General features: G+C 45.0%; 1 protein-coding gene and 1 pseudogene across 4 annotated transcripts in view; one reads left to right on the top strand and one right to left on the bottom strand.

Moving 5' to 3' along the window:
• Positions 1-27,858, bottom strand: part of FILIP1 (filamin A interacting protein 1) — a 129,301-nt gene that overhangs the window by 38,068 nt on the left and 63,375 nt on the right. For 3 of the 4 annotated variants that reach the window (XM_066612443.1, XM_066612445.1, XM_066612444.1), the window contains exons 2-4: positions 17,236-17,514; positions 6,138-6,311; positions 3,030-3,208 (exon numbers count right to left, since the gene is read on the bottom strand). In XM_066612443.1, the coding sequence (XP_066468540.1) occupies positions 3,030-3,208; positions 6,138-6,311; positions 17,236-17,508 (626 nt within the window). In that variant the 5' untranslated portion in view covers positions 17,509-17,514. Of the gene's footprint in view, positions 1-3,029; positions 3,209-6,137; positions 6,312-14,357; positions 14,604-17,235; positions 17,515-27,858 lie in introns of those variants that run through there. The other variant, XM_066612446.1, reaches the window with a different exon arrangement.
• On the top strand, positions 11,835-11,951 carry LOC136638214 (5S ribosomal RNA; annotated as a pseudogene).

A 27,858-nucleotide genomic window follows, 5' to 3' on the forward strand; every position in this document is an offset into this window, starting at 1 on the left:
TGAGGTTTCAAAAGCTGTTTGTGATCAGGCAGGAGAAATAGCTGTTCAAAGGGAGGAAAAGAATCAGTTGAGCTGACAGAAGCACCTTATGTGAACTCTTTGAACCTCAGCCTACATACTCAGGGTAATCCTACATTAGTCAACAGTAAAGTGATAGCACAGCTTGTGCTTTCTCTGTTTCCTCGATTCTTTATTTTAAATAACCCCACAAAGTCTTCAGATCTGAAATGAATGAGAGGGCAGCAGCCCTACTCAGAAATCAGCCTCCACAGAAATTCCGTCACCCTCTACCTGCATCTCATGTATATGAAATAAAGTGGAGCCAAATGAAAACAGCACGGGCTTCTCATGGGAAAAGGGAGAGAAGGAAACCCAAATAACAAAAGCACAAAAGTTGGGGGGTGGTGTGTGTGTTTAAAATCCACTAACTAAAATCAGTGCTCCTGTTTCTGTTTTGGCTGTTTCAAGACGGCTGGGCTCTTTATTACTTGCAGATCAGTTTCCTTTGCAGGTGATGTGGTCCCAGCATTACATCACCAGAGGAGCAGCCAAGGAGCGTCCCAGTGCCAGGATGACTGAAGCAGAGAGGAATGTATTATCACAGGCCACTGAGAAACTCACCAGTTCTTTCTTTGCTGGGGGTGCCGGGATGGGGAGAGGAGGGGAGGAAATGTCACTGGAGGACTGAAAGACCTGATTTTTTTGGTAGAAGAATGATCTGGGGATCTGAGAACCCTCTACATACATATAACTATAGCCATGTTTTGTCAGAGGAGGTAGAATCAGGGGTATTAACAGAACCCAGACTTAGCAAGCCAGTGCTTCAGCAGGATAACATGAATTTTTGACTTTGCATTGGAAGAAATTAATCACTGCTTCTCTATACTTGGGACTGCTTTCACCAAGGAATAAAACTTCAGGGACCATGAGCTAGGAAAATTCCAGTATGAAATCATAATCAGTGGTTTAACCTACAAATGGAAGTCTTGTGCAAGAGTTCAAAGTATAAAGTTTAACCCGAGCTAAACTACTCTAGCAGAGTTTATGTAGGAAGAGATAATGAACGCAAATTAAGGGAATAGTTCTCTGAATTTTGTTTTTCAAGGTCTCAAATGATCTCACTGAGCGCATCCAAACTTGGCAAGCCACAATGCACCCCCGGACCACTCCCCTGATCCTTTTCCCATCCATGTGGCAAATAGGGCTATACAGGACACTGATAACAGATCACATGTTTTACCTTCACCATTATTGGTTATGCATTTCAGTACCATACAGGGAATGTGGGACACTCCTATGTGCATATTCCTTAAGTATTCTTACCAACTATGCTTGATTCTGGTGAAACAGCCATGGTGTACAGTATTTATTAAGCTACATATTCACAAATGTTCTCAGCCAGTGGACAACAGGAACATCATATATGCCGACATGATGTCATGTATGCCGTCTACTACCAGCCCAATATCAAGGCTAGCCCAATATCTGAGGTGGCTTGCCAAATGTTTTTACCTGGTGATGGGCCAGACTCTGCTCCTCCCATTCACTGGATTGGAAAAGGAAGAGGGGAGTGAAAAGAGAAAGTGAGGGCATCGCTGACACTCTAGCTCACCACCCACCCCTCTTCTTTACTTCTTCTTCTGCTCCATCCACCCTTTCTTTTTTCAACCCAGGAAGTGAAAGGGGAAGCAGCAGTAGTGAAGGCAGGTGGGCAGACGGAGGTAAGTGTCCCATCAATCCACTGTCTGAGGCACCTCCCTCAGTCAGCCTCATAGAGGGGATGGTGCTGATGCCATCAGTGTCCTGCTCTGTTCTTCACTAGTTCATGCTGGCTAGATCAACAGCCCCCATGTATGTATGAAATGACACAATAAAACTCTACATTAAATTTATTACATTAACAACGCAATCCTAACTTGCACTGGAACAGGGAGGCCAGCAGGCCTGCCCCGTATCCAGTGTGAGTTTTGGGCTGCAAGTAGCTCAGCCCAGGGGAAGGGCAAATGCTTCCCCTTACCCTGGGGACAGCCGCTGCAGTCCCAATAGGTCCCAAAGAGGTGACGCAGATGAGCAGAACCAAGCAGCCTGGAGCTGCTCTGTGATGCCCAGGAACAGGGTCAGGATCCGGCATAACTGCCGGGTCCTGGCCCCACCTCCTGCTCCCCACTTGCCTGCCCACAGGCTTTCTCGCCACCTGCCCCCCCCACCCTGAAACGTTTCCTCCCTGCCTCCTCCCCACTCTCCACACGCCCCCCCCCGACCCATGCTCCAGCCAAGCTTGGCCTGTGCGAACTTACCTCCCATTGGGGCGGCACAGGCTAGATGCAGCCTCTGTGTGCCGAAGCACCTCCATGCGCAGGCCCAGCTGACTCCTAAGGAGGTGCAAACATGCTTTATGGCACGTTTGTGACCCTCCCAGACCAGCACAAGTCCCTGGGCACATGACCCAGGGCACAGTTAGGATTGCGCCCTAAATGATGCAATAAAACTCGGCATTAAATATGCGAGTGCATACAAACTAGTGAAGCAGCATTTCAATCTCCCTGAATAATCCTTCTCTGATAACATAAAACAGGCCAGTTTCAAAGGACATTTATACAATGAGTCTGTAGAACTGGAATTTATCAACAAATGTTACTTCATTTCTCAGGGCTCAAAAATGGTTCTCTGCTCCAAAAAATGGTCTTTCATTCTAGGGGAGATGGCGGGCATCTGTCTGCCACCCTTCCACTTGGGCCTCAATCTGCTGCCTGATGCAAATAGAGTCATTTGCATCATGGATGGGTCGGCTGGCCGGATGTATAGCAGTACAAAAGAGCTGGCAATAGATTTGGGTTGGGAAAGTTGTTTTGAAGAGTGGTGTGAACAATATATGGAAGAACAATGTTTCAATGTGGCTAAACAATTTACACTCCAGTGGTAACTGCACTTCTGAAGCTTTGCTGAACTATATTGAATAAGAACCTGCCATTCCCAATCATAATATTTGAAATGCAATGTTTGTTCACCAGACGATCTCTCATGCTCACCTTTCACGCTCCTGCTCCAAGAGGTTGGTAAAGTCATCGCTCTTGTTCATGTAATCTGTATGTTTATGCTTCTCATTTTCCAGCTCGTAAACTGTGCGCCGATGACATTTCTCTGCCAAGAGAAGCTGCTCGAGCATGCGCCGGTATGTTTCTTTCTGCTTTTCTTCAAGTCTGTCCAGCTGGTTTATTGAAATATAAAATGACCTGTGTTAAATATGTCATTGGCTGATTTTGGTCTAGCTAATAAACTCATGTGACGTGGCCTATTTTGCTCGTAAGCAGTCACTGGCAATAAATAAATGTTTATGTATTTATTTAAGAGATTTAAAAACTCTTTTTCTTTTGTAGTATTTACTGAAGGAGGATCACTAAAAACATGAACAAATCAAGTCGCTTCTTCAATAAGCGGAGAGTCTGATTTTCATGAGCAACTTGGAAGCAAAGCACATTTATTAAGAGTACCATTTCTGGGCCAAACCTCACAGTATGGTCAATATGTAGTTTAGCCCAATGTTTTTCTTTTGCATAAATTGCAGCTGTGGCAATGCTGGCACCAGGGCTGGAGGCCCTAGAACAAAACTCTACACTGGATCTCCCATTGCCCCCAATGGTGTAAAGGGCTGGCCCGCCCACCAGGCCAACTGAGACAGTACCCACCTCTATCCATCCACTTCCCTCCAGTGCTCCTCCTCCCACTCCCTGGACTGGAATAGGAAGAGGCTGGTAGAACAGAAGGGGGGGTTAGAGCAGAAGAGCTTTCTGACCTCATAGGGTTGTTGTGAGGTCAGAAGGAGGAGAGGGACTATATACACCACCCTGAGCATCATGGAGGAAGGGCAGAATAAAAACATGAAAAACAAAATAAATATCTTGGAGTCCTGAGGAATCACCATATAAAAGTTTCTGCTTTCTGACCCATTTCTTGAACCTGATGAACCTGATTGTTCTGTTGGGAAGAATTGCCTGATTATTGCAGCAAGGGAATAAATCAGAGACACAATAATATTCTAGAAACTCCTCATCTTAAACCATCATTAGAGAAAACACGAATGCGCGAAGCCACACTAGACGATGTTCCAAAACCACCTTTCAGAGCGCAATATCAGCCACACTAGTTTCACTAGCCACACTAGTTCAGCCACACTAGACGATGTTCCAAAACCACCTTTCAGAGCGCGATACCATAGTCTCTCGAGACTGAAGGTTGCCAACAAAGAGAAAACACATGAACCAGGGGTGGGAGGGGGGAACATTGTGTCCAGCCCAACCTAATGCTCACTCTTTTACCCTGAATGAACACCTGAAAAGGAATAGTATAGCAAGTACGTATTCTCAGCCACAATGGCAGAAAATGAGGAGGATCTAGAGAACTCTTGATGAGGGTGCAGGAGGAAGGTGCAACATGTGGCTTGAAACTTAACATAAAAAAAAATAAGATCATGGCATCCAGTCCCCTCAACCCATGGCAAATAGAAGGCAAAGAAATGGAAGCCATGACAGAGTTTATCTTCTTGGGCTCCAAGATCACTGCAGATGGAGACTGCAGCCAGGACACTTGCGTCTTGGGAGGAAAGCTATGGTAAGCCTAGACAACTTAATTAAAAGCCGAGACATCACCTTATTGACAAAGGTCCATATAGTCAAAGTTATGGTTTTCCCAGTAGTAATGTATGGCTGTGAGAGCTGGACCATAAGGAGGGCTGAGCACTGAAGAATAGATCTTTTGAATTATGGTGTTGGAGAAGACTTTTGAGAGTCCCCTGGACTGCAAGGAGATCAAATCAGTCAATCCTACAGGAAATCAACCCTGACTGTCATTGGAAGGACAGATGCTGAAACTGAAGCTTAAATACTTTGGTCATCTCATGAGAAGAGAGGACTCTTTAGAAAAGACCCTGATGCTGGGAAAAATTGAAGGCAAAATGAGAAGGGGATGGCAGAGGATGAGGTGATTACATAGTGTCACGGAGGCAATGAACATGAATTTGGACAAACTCCGGAAGTTAGTGGTAGACAGGGGGGCTGGCTTACTGTGGTCCAAAGGGTCACAAAGAATCAGACACAACTTAACAACAACATTCTCAGCCAAGCCAATTTATGCTAGGTGAACAGTGAATACAGTGCAACTGTAGTTCCCCTAGTGTGGGAGGGAGGCTTAATTCCCCCCTTTTTTCTGAAGCAAACTCAACCAGATTCCCATGACTGCACACAGATGTCACAATGGCTTGGTCATCAATATATCATGCTGCTCAGGAATCTACAGTTCCTAACACAGCAGCATCCCTGGTTTCAAATTCAAAGTTTTAGAGTCTATCTTCAAGACTTTGAACACTTGGGAATTCTCTGAATTTATGCTATTTGTTCAGCCATACTACAGCCATAGCTAATCAGCTGTATACTCCCACATATGCTGCTGTTGCCACTTTCATATGTGACATGATGGTCATGCAAGAGAGGAATGTAAATGCAAGAAAATTAAATGCAAGAGGGGTGATTATGCAATACAAGTATTATACAGTATTATACAACACTCTATTGATACTAGCCAAACTGAGGGCCTATTCTTATCTGTACTTGTCGTAAGAGGCGACTTAACAGCCACTGGGTAGGTGGGACTTGTTAGCCTGGGAAGGCAGCTCATCTGAGAGAAGGAAAACTCTGATCCCAAACCTCCACTGCCTTGTGGCTTCATCCAGTTATGGAAGAGGCTTCAGGAGTCAACCTTGAGGCAAAATTCGGAGCCGGAGTCCCTGAGGCAGTTCATGGCTGAACACAGTTCTGGCAACTCCTGCAATGCCGCTGGAACCAACCGTATTGGCCTCTGCCTTTCCATTGGACCATTTCAGTGATGTGGAGAGGGGGGATTTGCTGCATGGGAAACAGTATATCCTCCATATCTACTTTACCCAGGCTTCGTGCACTGGAGAGGACACTCTGTTCCAGAACCACCATTCAGAGCGCGATACCGTAGTCTTCTGAGACTGAAGGACACCAACAACATTGATACTAGGCAGCACTGATACTTAAAACAGACCAAAAGAGAATTAAAGTGGAAATCAGTTACAAAGACATCCTGGCTCGCATTAAAATAATTTGAGAGGTGGTTACCTCTGAAATGGGCTTCTCATAGACATCTTCACCAGCTGATTTCTCTTGGGCAAGAATAGCATCTCTGTGCAATATTCTTAGGACATTCTCTGGAGCTGCAGATCCATAATGTGCCTCTAAAACATTAGGTTTGATTTTCTCTGTCTTCAACATGTGGATCACATCTTCTCTAGCCTGTAAGATTATATTGGAGAAATATTAGTACTATTTCCACCAATCCAGTATTTTAACACAGTGGAATAGCAGCATTTTCGCTGCTTTGATATCATGAGCCAACCATATGCCCTGTTACACATCTGTTGAGGTTCTGATAGTTCCCAGTACTAGTACAATCCTGTCTCTTGTCTCAGAAGGTGGGAGGGGGGAGAAATCCATATGCGGGAGTAATGAAAGGCTAGGGATTCTCAGGCTCTTTCATCTAGAACACTTGATGTAATGCAGATCTATGAATCTGCATATGGAGTGAAGAGAGTGGGGATTGGCAAAAAACTCAATGGTAACCTTATTGGTTACATGACTCATCATGTTACATGACTCATCATTAATGCATACAGTGAACTTTCACAAGGTGTGGTGATGGCCACCAACACAGAGGGCTTTAAGACATGACCAAGTCACAGTTGGTGACTCACATGGGATATGTCTCAAAGCAGCAGATAGCAATAACAGCTGAATTGAAACCTTAATGTTTGGAGTCAGTATACTTCAGAGTAACAGATGCTGGGGACAAGTGATAAAGAATGGCTAGTGCTATCAAGCTTTGCTTGTGAGTTTCCAGAGATGTCTGACTAACTGCTGTGGAAGTAAAAGACTACTAGACTATATGGACATTTGATATGATCCAGTGAAGTACGTAGATTATATGGTCTAAAAGACATTTTAGGTATTGTAGCACCTTCAAAGCCTGCCACATTTGCCTTGTATGGAATGTGCTACATGGGTTGACTGATGTAGCACATTCAATCCCTTAACTTTGATGAGTGATCCGGACATTCCCTAAGATGATCTGTAATGCACTGAAGCTACACGTCACTGGTCCCATTATCTTTGACCAGTGGTTCCCAAATTGTGAGCCGTGGCTCCAGGAGCACCATAGAAACCCACCAGGAGAGCTGCAGAATCCTCACAAGAAACTCACTGCACTATACAATGTACGAGTATATAGAATTGTGGTCCTAATGGAGAGCCACAGCCAATGTCCCAGTAGGTCAAGGGAGTTGCCAGTAGAAACGTTCGGGAACCACTGCCTTAGACCCACTATAACAAGCTCATTAAAACAACTTGTTTCTTTTTTTAATTCTTGACTTTTATTTGCCAACAACTTTGTTTTCCAGCTCACAGATGTGCTACATAAGGCAATCATTTAGGCTTTGCTGATCAAAAATAGTTTATTTCACAAATACAATGAGCACTGCCCAAATAATTATGAAGGATCTTGATAACATTAAAAGGGCATTACATTACATTCATAAGAAATGTTCTTCATTAAATCATAGGCATTTATTAGGTATTATGAATTTCTCAGGATGGCTCTTCCAGTCTTCCTGGTACACAACTAGGAATCCATAAGTGCAAAAATCATGAAACTGAGGATCAAAGTTTACTAAGTCATATTTATTCTTCTTCTTATGCTAAAAAAGTAGCTGTCAAGTCCTGGATGTGAGGTCTCTACAGTACTTGTCCGGTTTATTAATAGTGCAACAGTTGCTGTGTACTAGGATCAGAAATAAGATAAGGTCAGGGTCCCCCATGCAGTGTTGTGGCCATACCAGTGGCAAATTTCATACATTCCAGAGGACTTTGTCAGCATTTCACACTGGCCTAACAATGTGCATGAGTAAAGCCTCAGATGGAAGGCTTCTAAAGGATTCAGGTGGCCAAGGGTATGCTAGATGTGAGATATGCTACCTGACAAGCAAAGAGAAGCTCTCATCCGTTTCTGGAAATTCAAGCTAGTACAGTGTGTTTTTCAGATATTTTTCATGCAGTTATATAATACATATAGTACAACCTCAGTCTTATTGCAAAGTTTACTAGGTAGGGGATATAAGTGGTATAAGGCCAGCAGATACAGTCATTACCCACACACATCCCCAGCAGCCATTGATTGATTGCAGATTTCCCAGTTTATTTTTTCAGATTTCAGGGTTGTTATTTGTTTGTTTACAAAAATGAGAAGTGTAGAAAGTGGTGTTATGTGCTTTTATATTGTTGTTGTGAGGCTCTTGGGTGTTGTCAGCCTCTGTTCGGGCTGACTGGCCCATTAAAGGAGTCCTGAGAAGGCCTCAGACTGGTTCAGGGAGAGGGGTTCCAGTACCCTGGTCCTCTTCCCTGGCTGGGCTTTTGCTGTCTGGGTCCTGGGCAGGGGCTGTTGGCTGCATAGCCACCCACCGCCCAGCTTCTGGCCAGCCCCAGCATCACTGGCCTTCCAGCTTTTGTAGGGCCAGCTACCCTCCCCATAGCCCCTCTCCTTCCTCTCAGGTAAAAAGGGCGGTCCCCGGGAGCCACCATTCCCTTGGCCTCCCTTCTTCCCATGCTGCCTTCACCTTGCCCTTTCTCCTGCCCTTCTGGCTTCTCCCCTCTCCTGTTGCCTGGCTCCCCAGCCCCGGAGCCTTCTCCTGACATAAGGCAGGGGCACGGGTGCAGGGTGGGGACCCCGACAGTTGTCACCAAAAAATCACACCTCTACTTATGTGTCCAGGCTGGGCCACAAGACTAGTCAGTGAGGTACCTACTGCTGCAGAAACTGGCTGCATGTAAGATTGACACCTATCTGTCTTCTTTATAGATTGTTCATGTTTTGAGAGCTCCTCTTATACTAAGTGGGAAACTCAAAGAGTGAATCAGTCCATATTATCCTGGCCCAGTTATGGACCCTACATTATGACAGCTGAAATTGTTAAAATATGACAGTTCACCTTGCACTGTTGGATTATTTTCAGCAACAAAATTTAGTCCAACAGAAACAATTTTCCTAACCAGAACTCTAACCTACCAAATTTTCCTCTTTTGGGCCAATCTGCATGTGACCACACATGCATTGTTATGTTGTTACAGGCTTAGGTTTACACTTGTGTGTAAGAGCCATGCAAGGTTCATGCAAGCCATGCAAGGTTGCGCATGATGTGTATGCGCAACCTCCTGATTTTAGAAATGGGCTATGTCAGAATGCCAGATGCAAGGGAGGGCACCAGGATGAGGTCTCTTGTTGTCTGGTGTGCTCCCTGGGGCATTTGGTGGGCCGCTGTGAGATACAGGAAGCTGGACTAGATGGGCCTATGGCCTGATCCAGTGGGGCTGTTCTTATGTTCTTATGTTCTTAAGGCCATAATTTAGATCAGGACCATACCGCGGGGTAGAGAATATTTAACCGTTTACCTCCATGCTATTTTCCCCTGCTGAAAATGGTATCTAATATGCTGCAGTTTAACCTTAAATGTACCCTTATAGCAAATAGCATTTTTTGGGTTACATTGCTGCATCGTGGTGGTGATTTTCAGTAGGAAAACAATTCATTATTACCATTTGGGTAATATTCCCTTGGATCTGCAAAAACTTTCACAAACCCATTGCTGATTCGAAATATTCCAATGAATGGCCCTGTTGGACCCATTCCATGAATGGAGCACTCTCTTGTTATATAACTGTGTGCTAATGTGGACTCCACCTGAAACAGCTAATCAAGTCTGATGTCAGAGGCAGGATACTGGGCTCAGCAGATCACAGATCTAAACCAGTGAGCCTGCTCTATTTGTTTCTCTATACAACACTTTCTATAAAATGCATCTCCAGAGGGGCTGAGAACTTTGGCCCCAAATGTTTAGAAAACAAAATGAGGACATGGCAGCGGCAGTGATGCAGAGGAGTCGCACTTGGTTACTTCTCACACCAAGCTTTGAAACAGATCAAATGAGCACTGGAAGACATCTGTCTGTTATTTCCTGCCCACACAGCTTTTGGTTCTGCTTTATTGCCAGAGAACTGCATGGATGAGGTCACCTTTCTCTGAAGAGAACAGGCCACCAGAGCCTTTCACTGACATAATTCATTATCTGTAGTCTGGCCCAGGGACAGCAAATTCCCATGACAAGGAATTAACTTCACCATGCTTGATCTTGTCAGACTTTTAAAGGGCTGAAAGATATCACTTTTGGTTTTGTTGATGCTGAATGGGAGCTTTGTTCTGTATTATCACACCAAAGGGAAGGTTACAGCCGCCTATGGTTCCACAGCCCTTGGCAGTACAAGAAGTAAGCTCAAAAGGTCATTGCAGATTATGTATACAAATCAAAGCGTGTTGAGATATGCCTTGCATGCTTCAGGAATGAAGGCATCACAATGGATAAACCAGCTGACTTCATGAGTTATATTATAAATGCTCTCACAGCCAAATTTAGCCATCTGTAGATACGGCACACAGAAGGTTATCAATGGCTGGAGTGACTGAGGGCAACCAGGATAACCCTCTCCCCTCACCAGCTGCTGCAGGATCACAGGAAGACTGAAGACTGATCTCTTGGGAAGCATGTTGGTTGGGCTCATGTGATGTAATGGTGACCCAGAGAAAGGCCTGAGGGCAAAAGGATGCAGCTGCTTTGCTCAAGCTAAGCAAATCTAAGTAGTTAATGCATGAATGAGTGACTGCCTGGGAATCCCATGTTCATTCCCACCTTGAATTCCTTGATAGAAGAAACGTGGCATATAAATAAATATGCCACCCACCAAAGAGAGACGAGCAGGGAAGATTACAGGGAAATTCTCATGCATTTCCTTTTCCTGAATCCTCTGGTTTCCAGTGCCCTGCAGCTCCCCAGAGCACTGTAGCTGGATACAGCATCCACGGTTTGACTAATGTCCAGACAGAATTCATGAGTTGTACTAAAGTAGTGTTCGGGGCATGCGAAGTTACTGCACCTAAATCTCAATTCTTCATGATAGATGTGAAGGTTACAAGGAAAACCTCTACAATACATGAGAAAATGTCTTCACAGAAATGAACTCCAGGTCTTGATCTGAGAATCCCATAGGTAGGTCTTAGGTTGATGGGATAGGGCTAGACCTAGGGCTATGACCACAAACTCTGGAGCTCTCTTTAGGTGTGGAAAGGAATATGGGTGTACACCATCAACCCCTGTAATCAGTAGGCCATTCTGCAGCCTCTGGATTGGCCTGTGCTGGCTAGTCAATCCAGAAGCTTGGAAGATGCCTGCCAATAATAGGGGCTGATGTTGTGCACCCTTATTCCCTTCTGCACTTAAAGAGAGCTCCAAGCATTCTTTTAAGCTTTGGTGCTGGGAAAGAAATGGTCTAGTTACATCCTTACCTGATGTTCTGGCAAAACTCTAGTGGTATTGTTTAGATGTCAATTATCTAGATATCAGGCATGAGTGTTCCTTGAAAATCATGGTAGCAAAGCTAGAAAAAGACACAGAACTCCATGCAGAACAGTTATCTGTTAGAAAGTAACATTTGTTCCATTTCAAGTGGCCAATAGGTGGAGCCTTTAACACAAATACGTACAAACTAGAAAAGTTCTAATTTTTGAAGCTCTCTTAAGAGTATTCGGTGTTTCATTAAAACAAACATTTGATGCACATTGTGGTGAGTTCCACGTAATAAATAGTCATTTTTTTCCTTGAGTTACAGCAATGTGAGCTGTATGATACACTAGTCACACAGCCTCCACTGTGGGGGAATATTAGCAACTGTTACCCTGCACATGCCTGATCTCATCTGATCTCAGAAGCTAAGCAGGGTCAGGCCTGGTTAGTACTTGGATGGGAGACCACCTAGGAATACCGGGTGCTGTAGGCTACTACCATAGTCTTTCGAGACTGAAGGTTGCCAACCATGACTGATATGAAAGTCTGAGGCAGTCATGCCCAAACCACTTGTGGGTGAAGACAATACTTACACCTCTCAAGCAGTGGCTAATTCCTGAATAGATGAGCAGCCAGACACAAATTTATCCAATTCCTCTCAGGGTAATGGGAGAAGCAATGCAAGAAACAGGGCCATAAGGTGAACTCTGTCTTATGCCAAGTTTTTTTTTTTTGGGGGGGGGGGGGCTTACCAGACATACACATACAAAAGCAACTCACACCCAACATTCACTTCTCTATTCCTGCAATCTCACATGGAAAAGAAAGCATCGAAGTTCTGCTCCTTATCCTGAGCAGATCCTAAGATACTCTCCATTTTTCTACAACTAACGATACAGCCATTATTTTTTGTCATATACCACAGAACAGTGACCTGACCACACTGCAAACCACAACAGGTTTTAGGTTAGCCATATTTACAATATGTGGGAAAACATGCAGTTGGGCCATTTACTGGTACTGCACTTCATGGGTGGCATCAGGGGTTGGCCAGGTTAGGCACTGGTGGAAGGCTCACACCCACCTGAGGGCACACCTGGCTGAGCCAATTCTCGAACCCTCATTATGGGGGCAATGGTAGCACTCAATGCACCTGTGGGGGGCAGACAGGTAGGTGCTATGAGGGCTTTGCTCCAGGGCTTTGCTCCAGGGATCCCAGCTACCTAGCACTAGCACTGCCACAGTCAAGTCCTCATGTCAATGCTAAGTCAAACAGCTAATTTGTCCCTGAACACACACACTCAGGTCCCTACAAGACATTCAGATAGTCCATGGAAAAATGCATCCGTGAGTCACATCCCGTGATTCAGCCACATGTTCACTCCAATCCAGGAGTTTCATTGTGGCAAAAGCTGCTCTAGTCCCTCCTCTAGCATTGTCAACCATTCTTTCGCAGACTTCCTGTGTCAGCATGTATCCCAGCAGCGTATCTCAGCAGTGGTTGCCCACCAAAAGGGATGGAAGTTTCTCCCTGGAAACTTGTGCTTCTGAGGGCAGTAAATTTCCTGGTTCAGGCATATCATGTAATTCACCACTTCAAACTGCCAACATTTACATAAATGAACAAACTCTAATATATATCATAGGTAAAATAGTGAGGACCTTAATGTGTAATGTTCTCAGTAACTGGTGTGTCCATGGATGGGATTACTACTACTTCCCAGCTTCAGTCTATCAGATGCACCAGACATAGGGATATTACACAACTGGCCAGTTTAATTTTAATAAGGAAGTTTTTTTCCACATGTGTTCTTTGACCAGGAAGGCAAGGTTCCTCCATGCCAACTGACTGCAGCTCATCCAGGACAACTTACCCAAATGGAATCAGGGGAAGGAGCTAGTGGGTTGGCAGGCATGTTGGACAGTGCTGCTAGATCCATAAAATTTCTGCCAAAAAGATAAGACAAACTCCCAGCAGCTACTTCAGGAGTGAAGGACTGGATTAATCAATGGCTCAAATAAAGAGATGGATTTGGGGGGAGGGACTTTTACTCTCAGGGACAAGCAAGGGTGTATTTTTAAAATAGTTTGCTGTCATATTACCTGCTAATAAACTTTCCAAAATAAATCCTACACCATGTGCATTCCAATACACAATCTCTTTCCATGTCTAAAGAATTCAAGAACTAAGGTATAGAAAGTCAACTGAAATAAATGTAAGAAATTAATTATTCCCTGCAGAAAACTCTGCTCGAAAATTAGATTCGATTGTATTTTCTATTGCAAAACAGCAGCAGGGTGAGTATAAATGTGTAGGTGTGTAGGCTCTTGTTTCCTTCCAACATTCAGAAGAGGAAATGTTTAAAATTGGCATGGCCTATGGCTGCATTTTGGAAGGCAGAACTGGAATATTTTGCTGCCATGACAAACACATATTGTCAGCCCTTAGTTTGTGCACCAGTGACCAGATTATTCATTTACAGGAAGAGCACAGCTTCTGTGACAGCCATGAGAAGGTGCCTTCCAAATAAATGTGCCCAGCAGAGGGGGGGGGGGGAATCTGGCTTAAGCCTTCATTCCAAAAACTGAGTAATTCACAAAGTAAAATTGCCTGTATGAAGCAAAAGGAAGAGAATAACAAAACATGTTATATTAGGCCACTGCAGCTGGAAATAGATTCCTGCCAGGATCTTCACCCTGGCTTGTTTCACCTTTGGATTATCTTCGTCTTGCGTCAAGCCAGATTCTTCGTTTGCCCACACCAGTACATTCAGCAGCACATTAATTTGGGGAGTCATTAATAAAAAGCACACTTGTGGATTAATTGTTTCAATAGCCCCAGGGCCAGCTCAAGATCTCCTGGCACCTGAGACGGCATGCCAAATGCTGCCCTCCTTACCTGGTGGTAGGCCAGCTTCTGCTCCTCTCACACTCTAGCCCATAAGTCTCTTCTCCTCTGCACTTCTATTCTATCCCCCTCTTTCTTTTCCAATTCTGGGAAAGGGTGGAGGAAGAGAATCTGTTACCTGAGACAACCGCTTCAGTCAGCCTCATGGATGGGCTGGCCCTGAATAGTCCCTTCCACCTGTGATTAACAGCTAGTGCTGACTACTGTACAGTCCAAATTGAGTTTCACTATGCCTTTGTGGGGTGGGCAAATATGTTTAGGCTGTCTGAGTAACACTGCCTTGTATGTCGGGAGCTTTTGCTAGCTAGTTATTTTTGGATGATGGTGTGAGGCCGATTATGTTGCCATAGCCACAAGAAGAAGGCCAATCAGAATTGGAATGGCAGTGCGAAAGGGCTTTAATGCCTCACCCCTGCCATTGTCCTGATCTGGATTCCTCTACTTCCTGTGGCTCTTTGTTCCCAAAAGCAAGCCCCCACCAGTGTCAATGGGAGCTACTTGCTGATGGCAAATAACAATTATGCATCAGTTCCATAACAGGGCAAAATCTTAAAGTCCCTCATGCTTATAGCCCATGCAGATTGCCTTCCTGTGTGGCTGCTATTTAGAGACAAAATTCAAGCATGTAATTGGCAAGTGCACGATGCTTGTCATAACATGCAGTTTGGCTCTTAGATGTTGCAAGCACAGATGCTGATGAACAATGTTCCGATATAAGAAGTAAATTCCATTATATTCAATGGTTCTTACTCTCAAGTAAGCATCTAGGATTGCAGCTTTATTTCTTTTGCAGAGACAATGGGAAAAACCCATTAGAACATGTTCCAATATAAGAAGTAAATTCCATTATATTCAATGGTTCTTACTCTCAAGTAAGCATCTAGGATTGCAGCTTTATTTCTTTTGCAGAGACAATGGGAAAAACCTCAAGTCTTTCTTTGCCACAGATGAAATGGCCAACTCTCTTTCAAGTTAGCCAGAACTTTACTCCCTTGAACAAGGTGAAGACATGGTTTGAAAAACATCAAGGGTTAAACCAGATGTGGCACAGAATGCATTAGTATCCCTTTTTAAATTTCTTCATTAAGTAGTGTGAAGGAGGATTTCAATGGCAGGATTTTTCCAATCAAAATATAACATAGGGAGAGTGTGATCAGGATTGGAACTACAGCAGGGACAGAGAATAAAGCCCCATTCAACCCCCCATGATGGTTTTATTGGGGTTGGTGCAATTCCATCTGCTGTCCAGAGGGGGCAGGATGCTGTCCAGAAGGGGTCAAGTTATGACCCATTGACTCTGACCTTTCTATCTGTTCTCTCTGTGATCCTTGAGGGGTGTGGCCCTAACCCTTTATCCTTCCCTTTTCCTCTGAGCACTTCTTCTTGTCCTCTGACCACCGACCTGTTAAGATGGCACACACCAGGGCTCTGATGCCCAGGCCATCTTGAGCACAAGCATGCAGGGCGAGGCAGCTCCAGGGCCTTGCTATCTCTAAGTGTTAGCTGAACCTCTGATCCTAATCAGATGCTGTAAATATACACTCAATGGAACTGTAAGTAAATAACTTCTTTTTGCAACTTTAACAAGCCATTGCCTCTTTGTCTTTTTTATTGATTAGCAGTCAGCTGGGTGAGGAAGGTTCCCTGGGGTGTTACCCAAAAAGGGGGGGGGGGTCTGCTGCTTAAGCTACTCTGCTTCCCCCCAAAGAGGAAACTACTTTTAATTTCCTCCAACAGGTTTCACTCCATTTCAGCAAGCCATATGATTTAACAGAGAGAGAGAGAGAGAGAGGACTTCCATGGTCAGATCACATCTAGTTTGATCCTAAAAACCTATGCACTACTGTAGGGGTTTCCTTTCCTTTTTCCCATAGTGAATTGATCTAGGCTTACTTTTTCAGGCTGCTGTAGATGTCTGCCAGATGGCAGTCAGGCTCTTCTCAGAAATAAAGGCATATGATGACATTAGGGTTTGCTCTGCAAGAAGCATGTGCACATACTATTATTTTCACACACTGGTGTAGCTAACGCATCTGGTACCCAGGGGCACATACAATTTTCATACCCTGCCCTACAACAAAATCAAACCAAATTCATTGTGTAAGTTGCCAGGTTTGCAGGGACTACTTTGTGTAGTTAAGGAAGAAATCAGTTGAAGTGAGTGGTAAATATGTCTAGAAATGTTACACCTAACCTTTTGTGTACTGTACTAACCAATTTCCCATAACTGCTAAATGTGAAAGCAACAAACTGTCCTGTGACACCTTAAAGATGAACACATTTATTTCAGCACAGGCTTACATGGATTACAATCCACTTTATCAAATGCATGAAGTGAAACCCTGGTAGGCAGGCATATACATGTACTGCGGGGTGGTGGGAAACACCTATGTTTTGTTAAACAGCAGGGTGAATTGCAAAAGGAATACTTGTGAGTTTCAGGTTAATCAGCCTGATCTTTTACACAGACGGAGTGGAGGCAGCGAAAGCAAACTGAATTAAACTATTTGCCTGAATGAGCCAGGGATCGATGTTAAACACACACACACACACACACACACACACACACACAGAGAGAGAGAGAGAGAGAGAGAGAGAATTCCTCCAGCTGGATCCCATGTAATCTTACCCAAGAAATTCATGCAACTTAAACCTAATCAAGTGTACACACGATTGACATTTTAAAGCACTTGGAACTGTTTGGACTGGGCACCCTTAGTTCTCAAGGAGCAAAATTCTGTACCACATTCAAGATCATACGACGCACAAAGAGAACGGTAAAGCCAATGTAATCACCTTCTTATGTCTGGGCCCAAATATCTCATCCTATGAACAAAAATGTTTTAAAAATAAACAAGCAGCAGAATACCTGTAGTTCTCCTTCCATTATACTTAGGAGTCGAATCAGGTCCTCTTTGGAAAGTTCAATGGATTTCTTGCTTTTCCGCTCACCAGGACCTGGCACTCTGCTTTGGTGTTTGACAGTTCCTGAGACAGTGAGCTCATCTTCTTTTCGATTAGATTTGTTCTTTTTCTTTGCATCTTCCTGAAAATTTTGGTTTTCAGTGGTGTTGATAATGGGCTTTGACTTGGAGAAATGCTCATTGGACGAGCTTTCTCCACCTTGATTTCGGGATCTCATCCTGACCTATAAAAGAAATATGTATATTTGAACAATAGGATGGACATGCTCATTTTAAGTACTGAGTGGTGGAACATTTACTGAGTTATAAAAATATAGTTACCCTGCCCTTCCGTCCATACAGGACCTTGACAGCAGCTAACAGTCAATCGTAAAAACAAATTGTGCAATCCTAGGCATGTCTACTCAGAAGCAAGCCCCACTAAACAGTCAATAGTCCCACAAACAGCATGGTAGAATTTTTTTCTAGAACCTTTACTGTATCAACAGATAGCTAGAAACATTACTGTGAACTTTCAGTAGGAGAAACCACAGGCCATGTTGCACTTTGAACTTTCCAAAAGGTCTTTGTAGCAGGAACAGGAAGAGTAAGTTGCTGACATCAGGAAACAGAAATATCCAACAGTCTCTAACAACTGATAAAACAGGCTGCTGCTCCCACTACTGTTGGAGGAGATTGGTCAACCCTTAGTTGCACTAAAGTACAGTATCCATGGGGCATCCATACCCGGACTCCCCCACAGATACAAAAACCCGTGGATGATTAAATCCAGTGGTTGTGATCCAATAAGGCTTCCAGATGCAGCCAGAACCTTGTTCCAGCTGCATCTGGAGCCATTCTGAGGGCCCTGGAAGGGCACTTCTGGTTTTCTCACAAACCAGACCCTTCGCAAACCTTCCAACACTTCCGGGGGGGGGGGCTTTTGGAGGCCCATGGATACAGTGTATGGCCTCTATGGGCTCCAGAAAGCCTCCCGGATGCAACCAGAACCAAGTTCTAGTCACATCTGGGAGGTCCTCAGTGGGTCCTCCAGCCTCAGGTTCCAAACCCGTGGTGGATCAAATCAGAAGATTCCAAATCCGTTGATAAAGAGGATCCACCTGTATCGTGCTTTCTCTTTGCTCAATTCCTAAAAGACCATACCTCTTTCATGGTTTCATTTTGCTCATATAAACTCATATAAACTGGAACAAAGATCCAAGAAAGGTATACAATGGCCAAGGCCGGACATAGGAGCTATTGGGTCCAATTGACAGGTCTGTAGAATCTTAGAGATATAAATAAAATTTATTATTGACTTTATTTCTCTATGGTAGAATGGAAAGCAAGCACAATGTCGCTTAAACAGTGCATGTGAGTTACGGCGCAATCCTAACCCCTTATGTCAGTGCTTTCCAGCACTGACTTAAGGGCAATGCAGCTCTGAGGTAAGGGAACAAACACTCCATTACTTTGAGGAGGCTTCCATGAGTGACACCCAACTGCAGGATGCAGCACACGTCCCATTGCTAACTGGGTAAGAGGCACTTTTTAAGTGGGTGCTCTTCTTTTATTTAGTGGGGGGAGAGTAACTGGCCCTCCTCACAGAGCCTCTGAGGAATTTTATCAAGGAGTACAAAGTTTCTTTTGAGCTCCTTTGCAAAGGGGGAGGGGTGAAACAGAACGGGGGAGGGTGGTGTCGGGTGAGCAGAATTTTGGAGGAAACTGGCCTGCTATGGCTGGTGGATCTGCTTACCATGAAGGAGAATATAGGAGCTCAGGGACACAGCTGCAGGTCTACAGCTGCTGCTGAAGTCAGTTTTGGTGTACACAGGACACTTTCCTTTCTAGTGTGAGTGTGGGGAGGGTGGTGATGGGAATTGGCAGGGCATGAAGGGGAGCAAAACAGGGTGGGGGATGTTGGCAAAGGCCAGAAAAGTTTTTGGAGCTTGGGTATACCAGGCTTCCTGATGCAGAGCCCAGCTCTACCCTCCCATGCAGCATCAGCAGCTAGATACAGTAATATGGAAAACCAAAGACTCTCTTAAGTCTCTCTAAAATCTTTTAAATGTAGAAAATCATTATGGAAAATTAGCATCATTGTATTTAGGCTCACATTAGAATGGAAAGTGTCCTGTGTACACTAAAACTTGCTTCTGCAGCAGTTGCAGTGCCGCGGCTATGACCCTGAGCTCCTATACGCTCCTTCATGGTAAGCGGATCCACCAGCCAAAGAGCTACCATAGCAGGCCAGTTTCTTCCCAGATTGGACACTGTCATGTATGCATGCACAGTGCATGCATACATAAGGAGTGTCATGTATGCATTCCTTGGCCCAGCATAGAAGGCTTGCCAGTAGTTGCAGCTGCATGCTCGTGGTAGTGCCCCAGCATCCTATGTGGGCAACAAATCCGAGTATAAAGGAAAGTGTAAGATCCAAGGAACTTTCTGGGGCCCCTCCTTTGGCTGCTGGGCCCCCTTTTTGACCCTGGGCCCGGGTACAAATTACCCCCTTTACTCCCCTCTCCTAGGCCCTGCCTCCTCACCCCAGCACTGTCTTTTCTAGTGGCTTTGCTGGTGTTCTTTTGCATCCTTTTAGATCGTGAGCCCTTTTGTGACAGGGAGTCATTAGTTATTTGATTTTTCTCTGTAAACTGCTTTGTGAACTTTCTGTTGAAAAGCGATATAATAATAATAATAATAATAATAATAATAATAATAATAATAATAATAATAATAATAATAATAATAATAATAATAATAATAATAATTGGCACCACTATGCCAGTGCTGGAAAGTACTGATATAAGGAGTTAGGATTGCGCCCTTAATGGACCAAATGGATCTAAGGACATTTTAATATACAATTGGAAACAAGAGAGTAGATAAAGCTAGCGTGGGGGCCGCTCAGGCATGAGGCCCAACTGGGAGCAATTGACCCAGGTGGCTTAAAGCCAGCCCTGACTATGGCTACCACATTCTTGCACAATATTCTTCACAGAATATTTCCATCCAGGCAGCAATACTTTTCCCCCTAAAAATAAATATCCATTAAGAGCACAAACAATAACTGAGGAGTTCAGGAAACACTTGGTGTCTCAGGATTACAGTGGAAAAATAAACAAGGTTTACTGTCAGACCAGTTCAGTGTGCTTGACCAAACTGAATCTTGAGCATTTGAACTCTACTGTCTTTTGAGGAATGAGTCCTTGGGACTGCTTGAAACTCAGATTTTATGCAGGGAGTTTTGCCTGAGTGACATAAGAACCCATTGAGCATTGTTCAGAATATATGGTCTTAATTACCTTGGGGCATTCTGGGTGATGATAAGCAGGGAAGTGAACTCAAGTCAGGTGATTTGGTCCAAGTTGCAAAAACACATGTCTTTCACTGACTTGTGCAGACTTGAGCCACCTCTGTCAATGACTCAGGCATTGACTCGAGTCTGGGGTCACTGACTCAGCATTTGGTTCTACTCATGCAGACTCGTGTCTGTCTATGTCTGGTGCGCTTGCTTACTTGTTTTGCAGCATGAAAGACCTCATGGGGCCATCATTCAGACCAGGCAAGCAGCAGGGAAGTTCCAGCCAGGAGGCAAGGAAGGGTTAATGTTTTGCTTTTGCATCGTGCAGGAGGGGGACAGGCAGAACTGGACTCTCTTTTCTGTCTCTGAAGGAACTGATGATCATTGGATGAGGGGTGGGTGGTGTGATTTTTTTCTTTGGCTAAGGTAGGACAGTAGGAGGAGCCCAAGGGCGTTCTTGACTTAGAACTGGCTGGACAGCCAGAGAGGGGGAAAACAAGGGAGGCAGGAAAACCAGGGGGAGGCAGTTCATAGCAATCACGCTTTCTAAATGCATGGCTTCTTTTGGCTGTGTTGGCACTTGGGAAGAGGAAACTACACTGAACGACTGGGACAAATGGGACAACTTCCAAATAGAGCTACAAAGGATTGGGTCATACTAGTAAGCCTCCCAGCTGCTGTATGTGACTCTCCTCCCAACAGAGAACCTGGGCAGATGTCTAATCACATACGTTCATATACCATGCAGAATGTTCCATTAGGGTCAAAACAGACTACCTAAAAATGTACAAGGTAGTATGTGGAAAGTCTAGAGATTAAAATATATGTAAGTGAAAATTTGTGGCTAATGTTTTTGTCAGTTTTTTAAATCCCACATCCCCAGGGTCAGAAAGGCTCAGTTTTCAAAGGCTATAATTTTGGCATGGTTCAGCCAAAGTTCAGGACTTTTAAGCCCCCTTGATTTCAGCAGAATGTGAGAAAGCATGCGGTGACATTGTTCTCTGACAACATTGGCCAAAAGTACATCTAAACGCAGAAATTGTGTCTTGAAAGCTCTTTCCTGGCATCTGGCATCTTGTTTTATGTTCCTCGGTTATACCTCTCCAGATTCTGTCCTCCACCCCCATCCCTAATGTAAGAGGTGCATTTTGCGAGGGTTTTATTCCTTAAGAGCATTGATGATTTGTATTGTATTATATTGGCAACCTTCAGTCTCGAAAGACTATGGTATCGCGCTCTGAAAGGTGGTTCTGGCACAGCGTCTAGTGTGGCTGAAAAGGCCAATCTGGGAGTGACAATCCCTTCCACACTGGGAGCAAGTGCAGTCTGTCCCTGGTCTGTCTCCCTGGCTATGGGCCTTCCTTCTTTGCCTCTTTGCCTCAGACTGCTGGCAAAGTGTCTCTTCAAACTGGGAAAGGCCATGCTGCACAGCCTGCCTCCAAGCGGGCCGCTCAGAAGCCAGAGTTTCCCACTTGTTGAGGTCCACTCCTAAGGTCTTCAGATCCCTCTTGCAGATGTCCTTGTATCGCAGCTGTGGTCTACCTATAGGGCGCTTTCCTTGCATGAGTTCTCCATAGAGGAGATCCTTTGGGATCCGGCCATCATCCATTCTCACAACATGACCGAGCCAACGCAGGCGTCTCTGTTTCAGCAGTGCATACATGCTAGGGATTCTAGCACGTTCCAGGACTGTGTTGTTAGGAACTTTGTCCTGCCAGGTGATGCTGAGAATGCGTCGGAGGCAGCGCATGTGGAAAGTGTTCAGTTTCCTCTCCTGTTGTGAGCGGAGAGTCCATGACTCGCTGTAGTACAGAAGTGTACTCAGGACGCAAGCTCTGTAGACCTGGATCTTGGTATGTTCCGTCAGCTTCTTGTTGGACCAGACTCTCTTTGTGAGTCTGGAAAATGTGGTAGCTGCTTTACCGATGCATTTGTTTAGCTCAGTATCGAGAGAAAGAGTGTTGGAGATCATTGAGCCAATGTACACAAAGTCATGGACAACCTCCAGTTCATGCTCAGAGATTGTAATGCAGGGAGGTGAGTCCACATCCTGAACCATGACCTGTGTTTTCTTTAGGCTGATCGTCAGTCCAAAATCTTGGCAGGCCTTGCTAAAACGATCCATGAGCTGCTGGAGATCTTTGGCAGAGTGGGTAGTGACAGCTGCATCGTCGGCAAAGAGGAAGTCACGAAGACATTTCAGCTGGACTTTGGACTTTGCTCTCAGTCTGGAGAGGTTGAAGAGCTTTCCATCTGATCTGGTCCGGAGATAGATGCCTTCTGTTGCAGTTCCAAAGGCCTGCTTCAGCAGAACAGCGAAGAAAATCCCAAACAAGGTTGGTGCAAGAACACAGCCCTGCTTCACGCCGCTTCGGATGTCAAAGGGGTCTGATGTGGAGCCATCAAAGACAACAGTGCCCTTCATGTCCTTGTGGAAGGATCTGATGATGCTGAGGAGCCTGGGTGGACATCCAATCTTGGGGAGAATCTTGAAGAGGCCGTCCCTGCTGACCAGGTCGAAAGCCTTTGTGAGATCTATGAAGGCTATAAAGAGTGGCTGTCGTTGTTCCCTGCATTTCTCCTGCAGTTGTCTAAAGGAGAATACCATATCAGTGGTGGACCTGCTGGCTCGGAATCCGCACTGTGATTCTGGATAAACGCTCTCTGCAAGTACCTGGAGCCTCTTTAGTGCAACTCGGGCAAACAACTTTCCTACAACGCTAAGGAGAGAGATGCCACGGTAGTTGTTGCAGTCACCCCTGTCACCTTTGTTCTTGTACAGTGTGATGATGCTTGCATCCCTCATGTCTTGAGGTACTTCACCTTCTCTCCAGCAGAGACAGAGGATTTCATGCAGCTCAGTAGCGATGATCTCTTTGCAGCACTTTAGGACTTCAGCAGGGATGCTGTCTTTTCCAGGTGCCTTGCCAAAGGCAAGGGAGTCCAGGGCCACATGAAGTTCTTCTAGGGTTGGTTCACTGTCAAGCTCCTCCAGCAAAGGCAGGCACTCAATGTTGTTCAGTGCTTCTTCGGTGACTACATTTTCTCTGGAATATAGCTCAGAGTAGTGCTGCACCCAGCGTTCCATCTGCTGCGCCCAATCCTGGATGACCTCGCCTGTGGCAGACTTCAGAGGGGCAATTTTCTTCTGTGTTGGACCTAGGGCCTGCTTGATACCGTCATACATCCCCTTGATGTTGCCTGTGTCAGCTGCTACCTGTGTCTGGGAGCAGAGCTGAAGCCAGTAGTCGTTAGCACATCTCCTGGCAGTCTGCTGGACTTTGCTGCGAGCAGCTCGGAGGACCTGCAGGTTGCGCTCACTGGGACAGGCCTTGTATGCTGCTTGAGCTCTCCTCTTTTCCTCAATGACTGGTGTCAACTCCTCAGAGTGGGCTTCAAACCAGTCTGCCGTCTTGTTGGTCTTCTTGCCAAATATGGACAAGGCGGTGTTGTAAACGGCATTCTTGAAATGTTCCCATCTGTTGGATGCGTTTGCATCGACCGGGCCTGGAAGAGATTCCTCAAGTGCTCGTGCAAATTCCTCCACTTTTCTCTGATCCCGGGTCTTGCTGGTATCAATGCAAGGTCTTCCTTCCTTTTTCGTGTGATACAGTCGCTTTGTTTGCAGTTTCACTCTGCTGCACACCAGGGAGTGGTCAGTGTCACAGGCAGCACTCTAATAGCTGCGTGTGATCTTGGTGCTGGGAAGGCTGGAGCGTCTGGTGAGAATCAGGTCGAGCTGGTGCCAGTGCTTTGATCTTGGGTGTCTCCAAGAGACTCTATGTTGGGGCTTCGTGTTGAAGAACGTATTGCTGACACAGAGACCATGATGACAGCAAAACTCTAGCAGGCGTTGGCCATTCTCGTTCATCTTCCCAATGCCGAACTGACCTAAGCAAGTGGGCCACGAACTGTTATCAGCACCAACTCTGAAATTGCCGAAGATGAACAATGGCTCTTTTATGGGGATCTTCTTGATAGTGGTGGCCAGGTCATCATAGAATTTGTCTTTGGCTTCTGCTGGAGACGACAAAGTTGGTGCATAAGCACTGATGAGAGTGACAGGTCCTGCTGATGACTGAAGCTGCAGGGACAAAATTCTTTCACTTCCCACAGTAGGTGGGATGATGGACTTCAGCAGGGAATTTCTGACTGTAAAGCCAACACCATGTTCCCTGGTTTCGTTTGGTGGTTTTCCCTGCCAGAAAAATGAGAAATTTCTCTCCTTGACAGATCCAGAATCTGGAAGCCTCGTCTCTTGAAGGGCGACGATGTCCATTTGCAGTCTGCTCAGCTCCTTGTCGATGACAGCTGTTTTGCGTGCGTCGTCTATTTCTTGCAGGTCATCAGAGAAGCCAGGTGTCATTGTCCTAACGTTCCAGGTGCCCAGCTTTAGGGCAGGAGTTTTCTGTTTTCTGTTGCATGGTGCAGAGTTGTCGATCCGCGTGTCGGTTTTCACCCTAAACCCCACGCACCCCGTGAGGTTAACGGACATTAATTATTGTATTACTAATAATACTTATAATTATATAATTATAATTATATAAATTATATAAATATAATACTTATAATAATACTTATAATAATATAAGTATTACAGTAATAAAAGGCTCTTTGTGCAAGAATCATGTAGTGACCACTATTAAATGTTACACTAGCACCACAGGAAAATGTTTTTTTTTTCCCACGGAGGATGGAAAGAACTATGCAATCAATCTTGCTAATGCTGTTGTGAGCCTTTAAAAATTACACTAGCTCTATGGAGTGAATCCACAGAAATGCATTCTCCACTGTACAGTGAGGGCGAATTAGTAGCATCTTGTACAGTTAGGACTGAAGGCAAGTGCTGATGACACTTCAGGATTAGCAGCCTCTGTGCTAACACTGGAGGTTTCCAGCAACCATATGGAGCAAGGGAACTATTGTAATGGGACTTCCCAACAGCCCCTGCTGAAACCTATCAGTATGACCTGGAAAGGCCCTGCTGGGGGAAGAAGACGCTGAAGAGCAGAAGGAGAGGCTCAAAGTCACTGCTTGCAAGCACACTGTTCATTGCTGGCAAACGCTCATTGAGGAACTGGGGATCCTGGGGAAGAGAAGGAGCAAAAGTAGGTTCTGTCACTGCACAAGTGCTGGGGAAACCCTGGAGAGCAGGGACCTGGTGATGTGCTGCACCTGTGATACTTATGGCTGAACTGGAAGCACAGAGATGTCCTGTAGTGAAAGCAACATCCACTTCCTCTGACCTTAGGAATGAGAGGCCACAGATTGAGGAAGCTGTGGAAAACCTTTGCTTAACCCAGGGCTTTTCAAACTGGGGTGTCACGACGCCCCAGCCTGTGGGCCCTGGCCTCTGCCCTCTTAAGGGGCGGGGACAGTGAGGAGGCAGGGAGGAGGCAGCAATGTGATCCCCAGGATTGCATCGCTAAGGGAGCTGCAGGGGCTTGCTGCACTTACCAGAGCCTCCTGCAGCCTCTCATGGGTGAGGGGAGCCCTGCATGACTGTTTGCAGGGCTCCCCGAAGCTTTAGAAGCTTTCACTTTTAAAGCTTCGGGAAGCACTGTGAGTTATTCATTGTCGCACAGACAGTCCTGCAGGGCTCCCCAGACCCCCGGGAGGCTGCAGGATGCTCTGGTAAGTGCAGCCAAGCCCCAGCAGCCCCGTGAGTGGCGCAATCCTAGGGATTGCGCAGCTGCCTTCCCCCCACCTCCACAAGGACTGAAAGCGGTGCACTCTCAGAGCGGTGCACTCTCAGAGAGTTTGAAAACTGCTGGCTTAACCCATTTTTGCCCAGCCTGCAGGTGTACGCATTTGGTCCCTGTTGCGTATGTGCAGCATTGGGCAGAAATGGCTTAAATGTAAACAGTTTGGAACACACAGTCTTTTTAATGCATATGCAAGCCTACAAACTCAAATTAGTTGTGATCTACTGAGGCCCTGCCTGCTCCTTAACTTTGAGCTGAAAAGATCTTAACTGAGCCAAATTCTGATTTGGAGTTCTTTTGAGTCACTTCTGTGCTTGCCTTCTGCCACCTCAAGCAGGGGTTAACAAGGGAGAGTGGGTCATTAATTGGGATGGGGGTGGAGAGCATTCAGCTCTTCACTTGAGAAGCAAGTTGCTGGTCTTGGATTGTGCCTTCAGCAGCAGATTTGGGGAACACAGGAACCTGCAAAGCAGGTACCTTTAGGTTAAATTTATCTGGAGTAGGACCAAGAAGTGGGTCATGAAAGGACAGCAATTCTCAAACTTTGTAAAAAGCGTTTTAAACTAGAGCCATCTGGAGAGGGCCGGACCTCAGAAGGAATGCCCCAAAGAAAGTGTTCTTCATTTTTGAGGTAAGGACTCAAAAACTATGATGATTATGCTAATCATGCATCAAACACTTTGTGAGACATTAACACAACAATCTGCCCAGTTCAGATATTTGTATACAAATGCAAGAAGTATGAGGAATGAACAAAAGGAATGTGCTGGTTTGGCACAAAGAAACAAGACTGTGACTTGTGCTGCTTGAAGTTCTTCAACTGCCCACTGCCCCACTGAACAGAAATCAGCTCAGGATTTTGCATAAGTGGAACCATGAATGGATTTGATGCAAAATGGGGAAGATGCTGCAAGAATTTAGATTTGATGACAAATAATGCTATTCCTTGTTGTCACTTGAAAACATTGGGGTTTCTTAAATCAACACAGCTAACAAAAGGTTTCTTTAAAAAAAATTCTAAGCAATTGGCATTATTAGCAATGAATAACTCACACTAATAAAAAATTCACATGAAGTTATTTGAAGCTTTAAAACATTTCATTGAAAAACACTGATGCTAATTCACAGTGGAAATTAACTCAACAGTTGCTACTGGAACAGCATGTGGGTCCTGGCAAGTGCTTTTTTGCTTGTTGTAAAGTGGTTTATAAATAGTAATATTTATTTAGTAATTAAAATACTTGTATCCTAACTTTCAGTCCTCAAGGGTCCCCATGGAAACTTGCAATAAAATAAGTTAAAACAGCATACAGTTGATATTCCAGATATCCAAGAAAAATCAACAGAAGATAGCAACCAGGAATAATGGACTATTGCACAAACTATTGAACAAGGGGGGTTAATCAAAGCAGAACAAATGCACAGTGAAACAAATAGTTTCAACAGTGTTGCGAAGTGTCCATCAAAAGGTAGCCAACCACCTTTCTATAATCTGAGTGCTGCAACTGAGAAGGTCCTCTCCAATGTGCCCCATCAACCAAATTTGTGATGGCAGTGGAGCAGGGGCTCTGCTGATGATC

Source organism: Tiliqua scincoides, chromosome 1, assembly GCF_035046505.1.
Source record: "Tiliqua scincoides isolate rTilSci1 chromosome 1, rTilSci1.hap2, whole genome shotgun sequence".
NCBI classification, from domain to species: Eukaryota; Metazoa; Chordata; class Lepidosauria; order Squamata; family Scincidae; genus Tiliqua; species Tiliqua scincoides.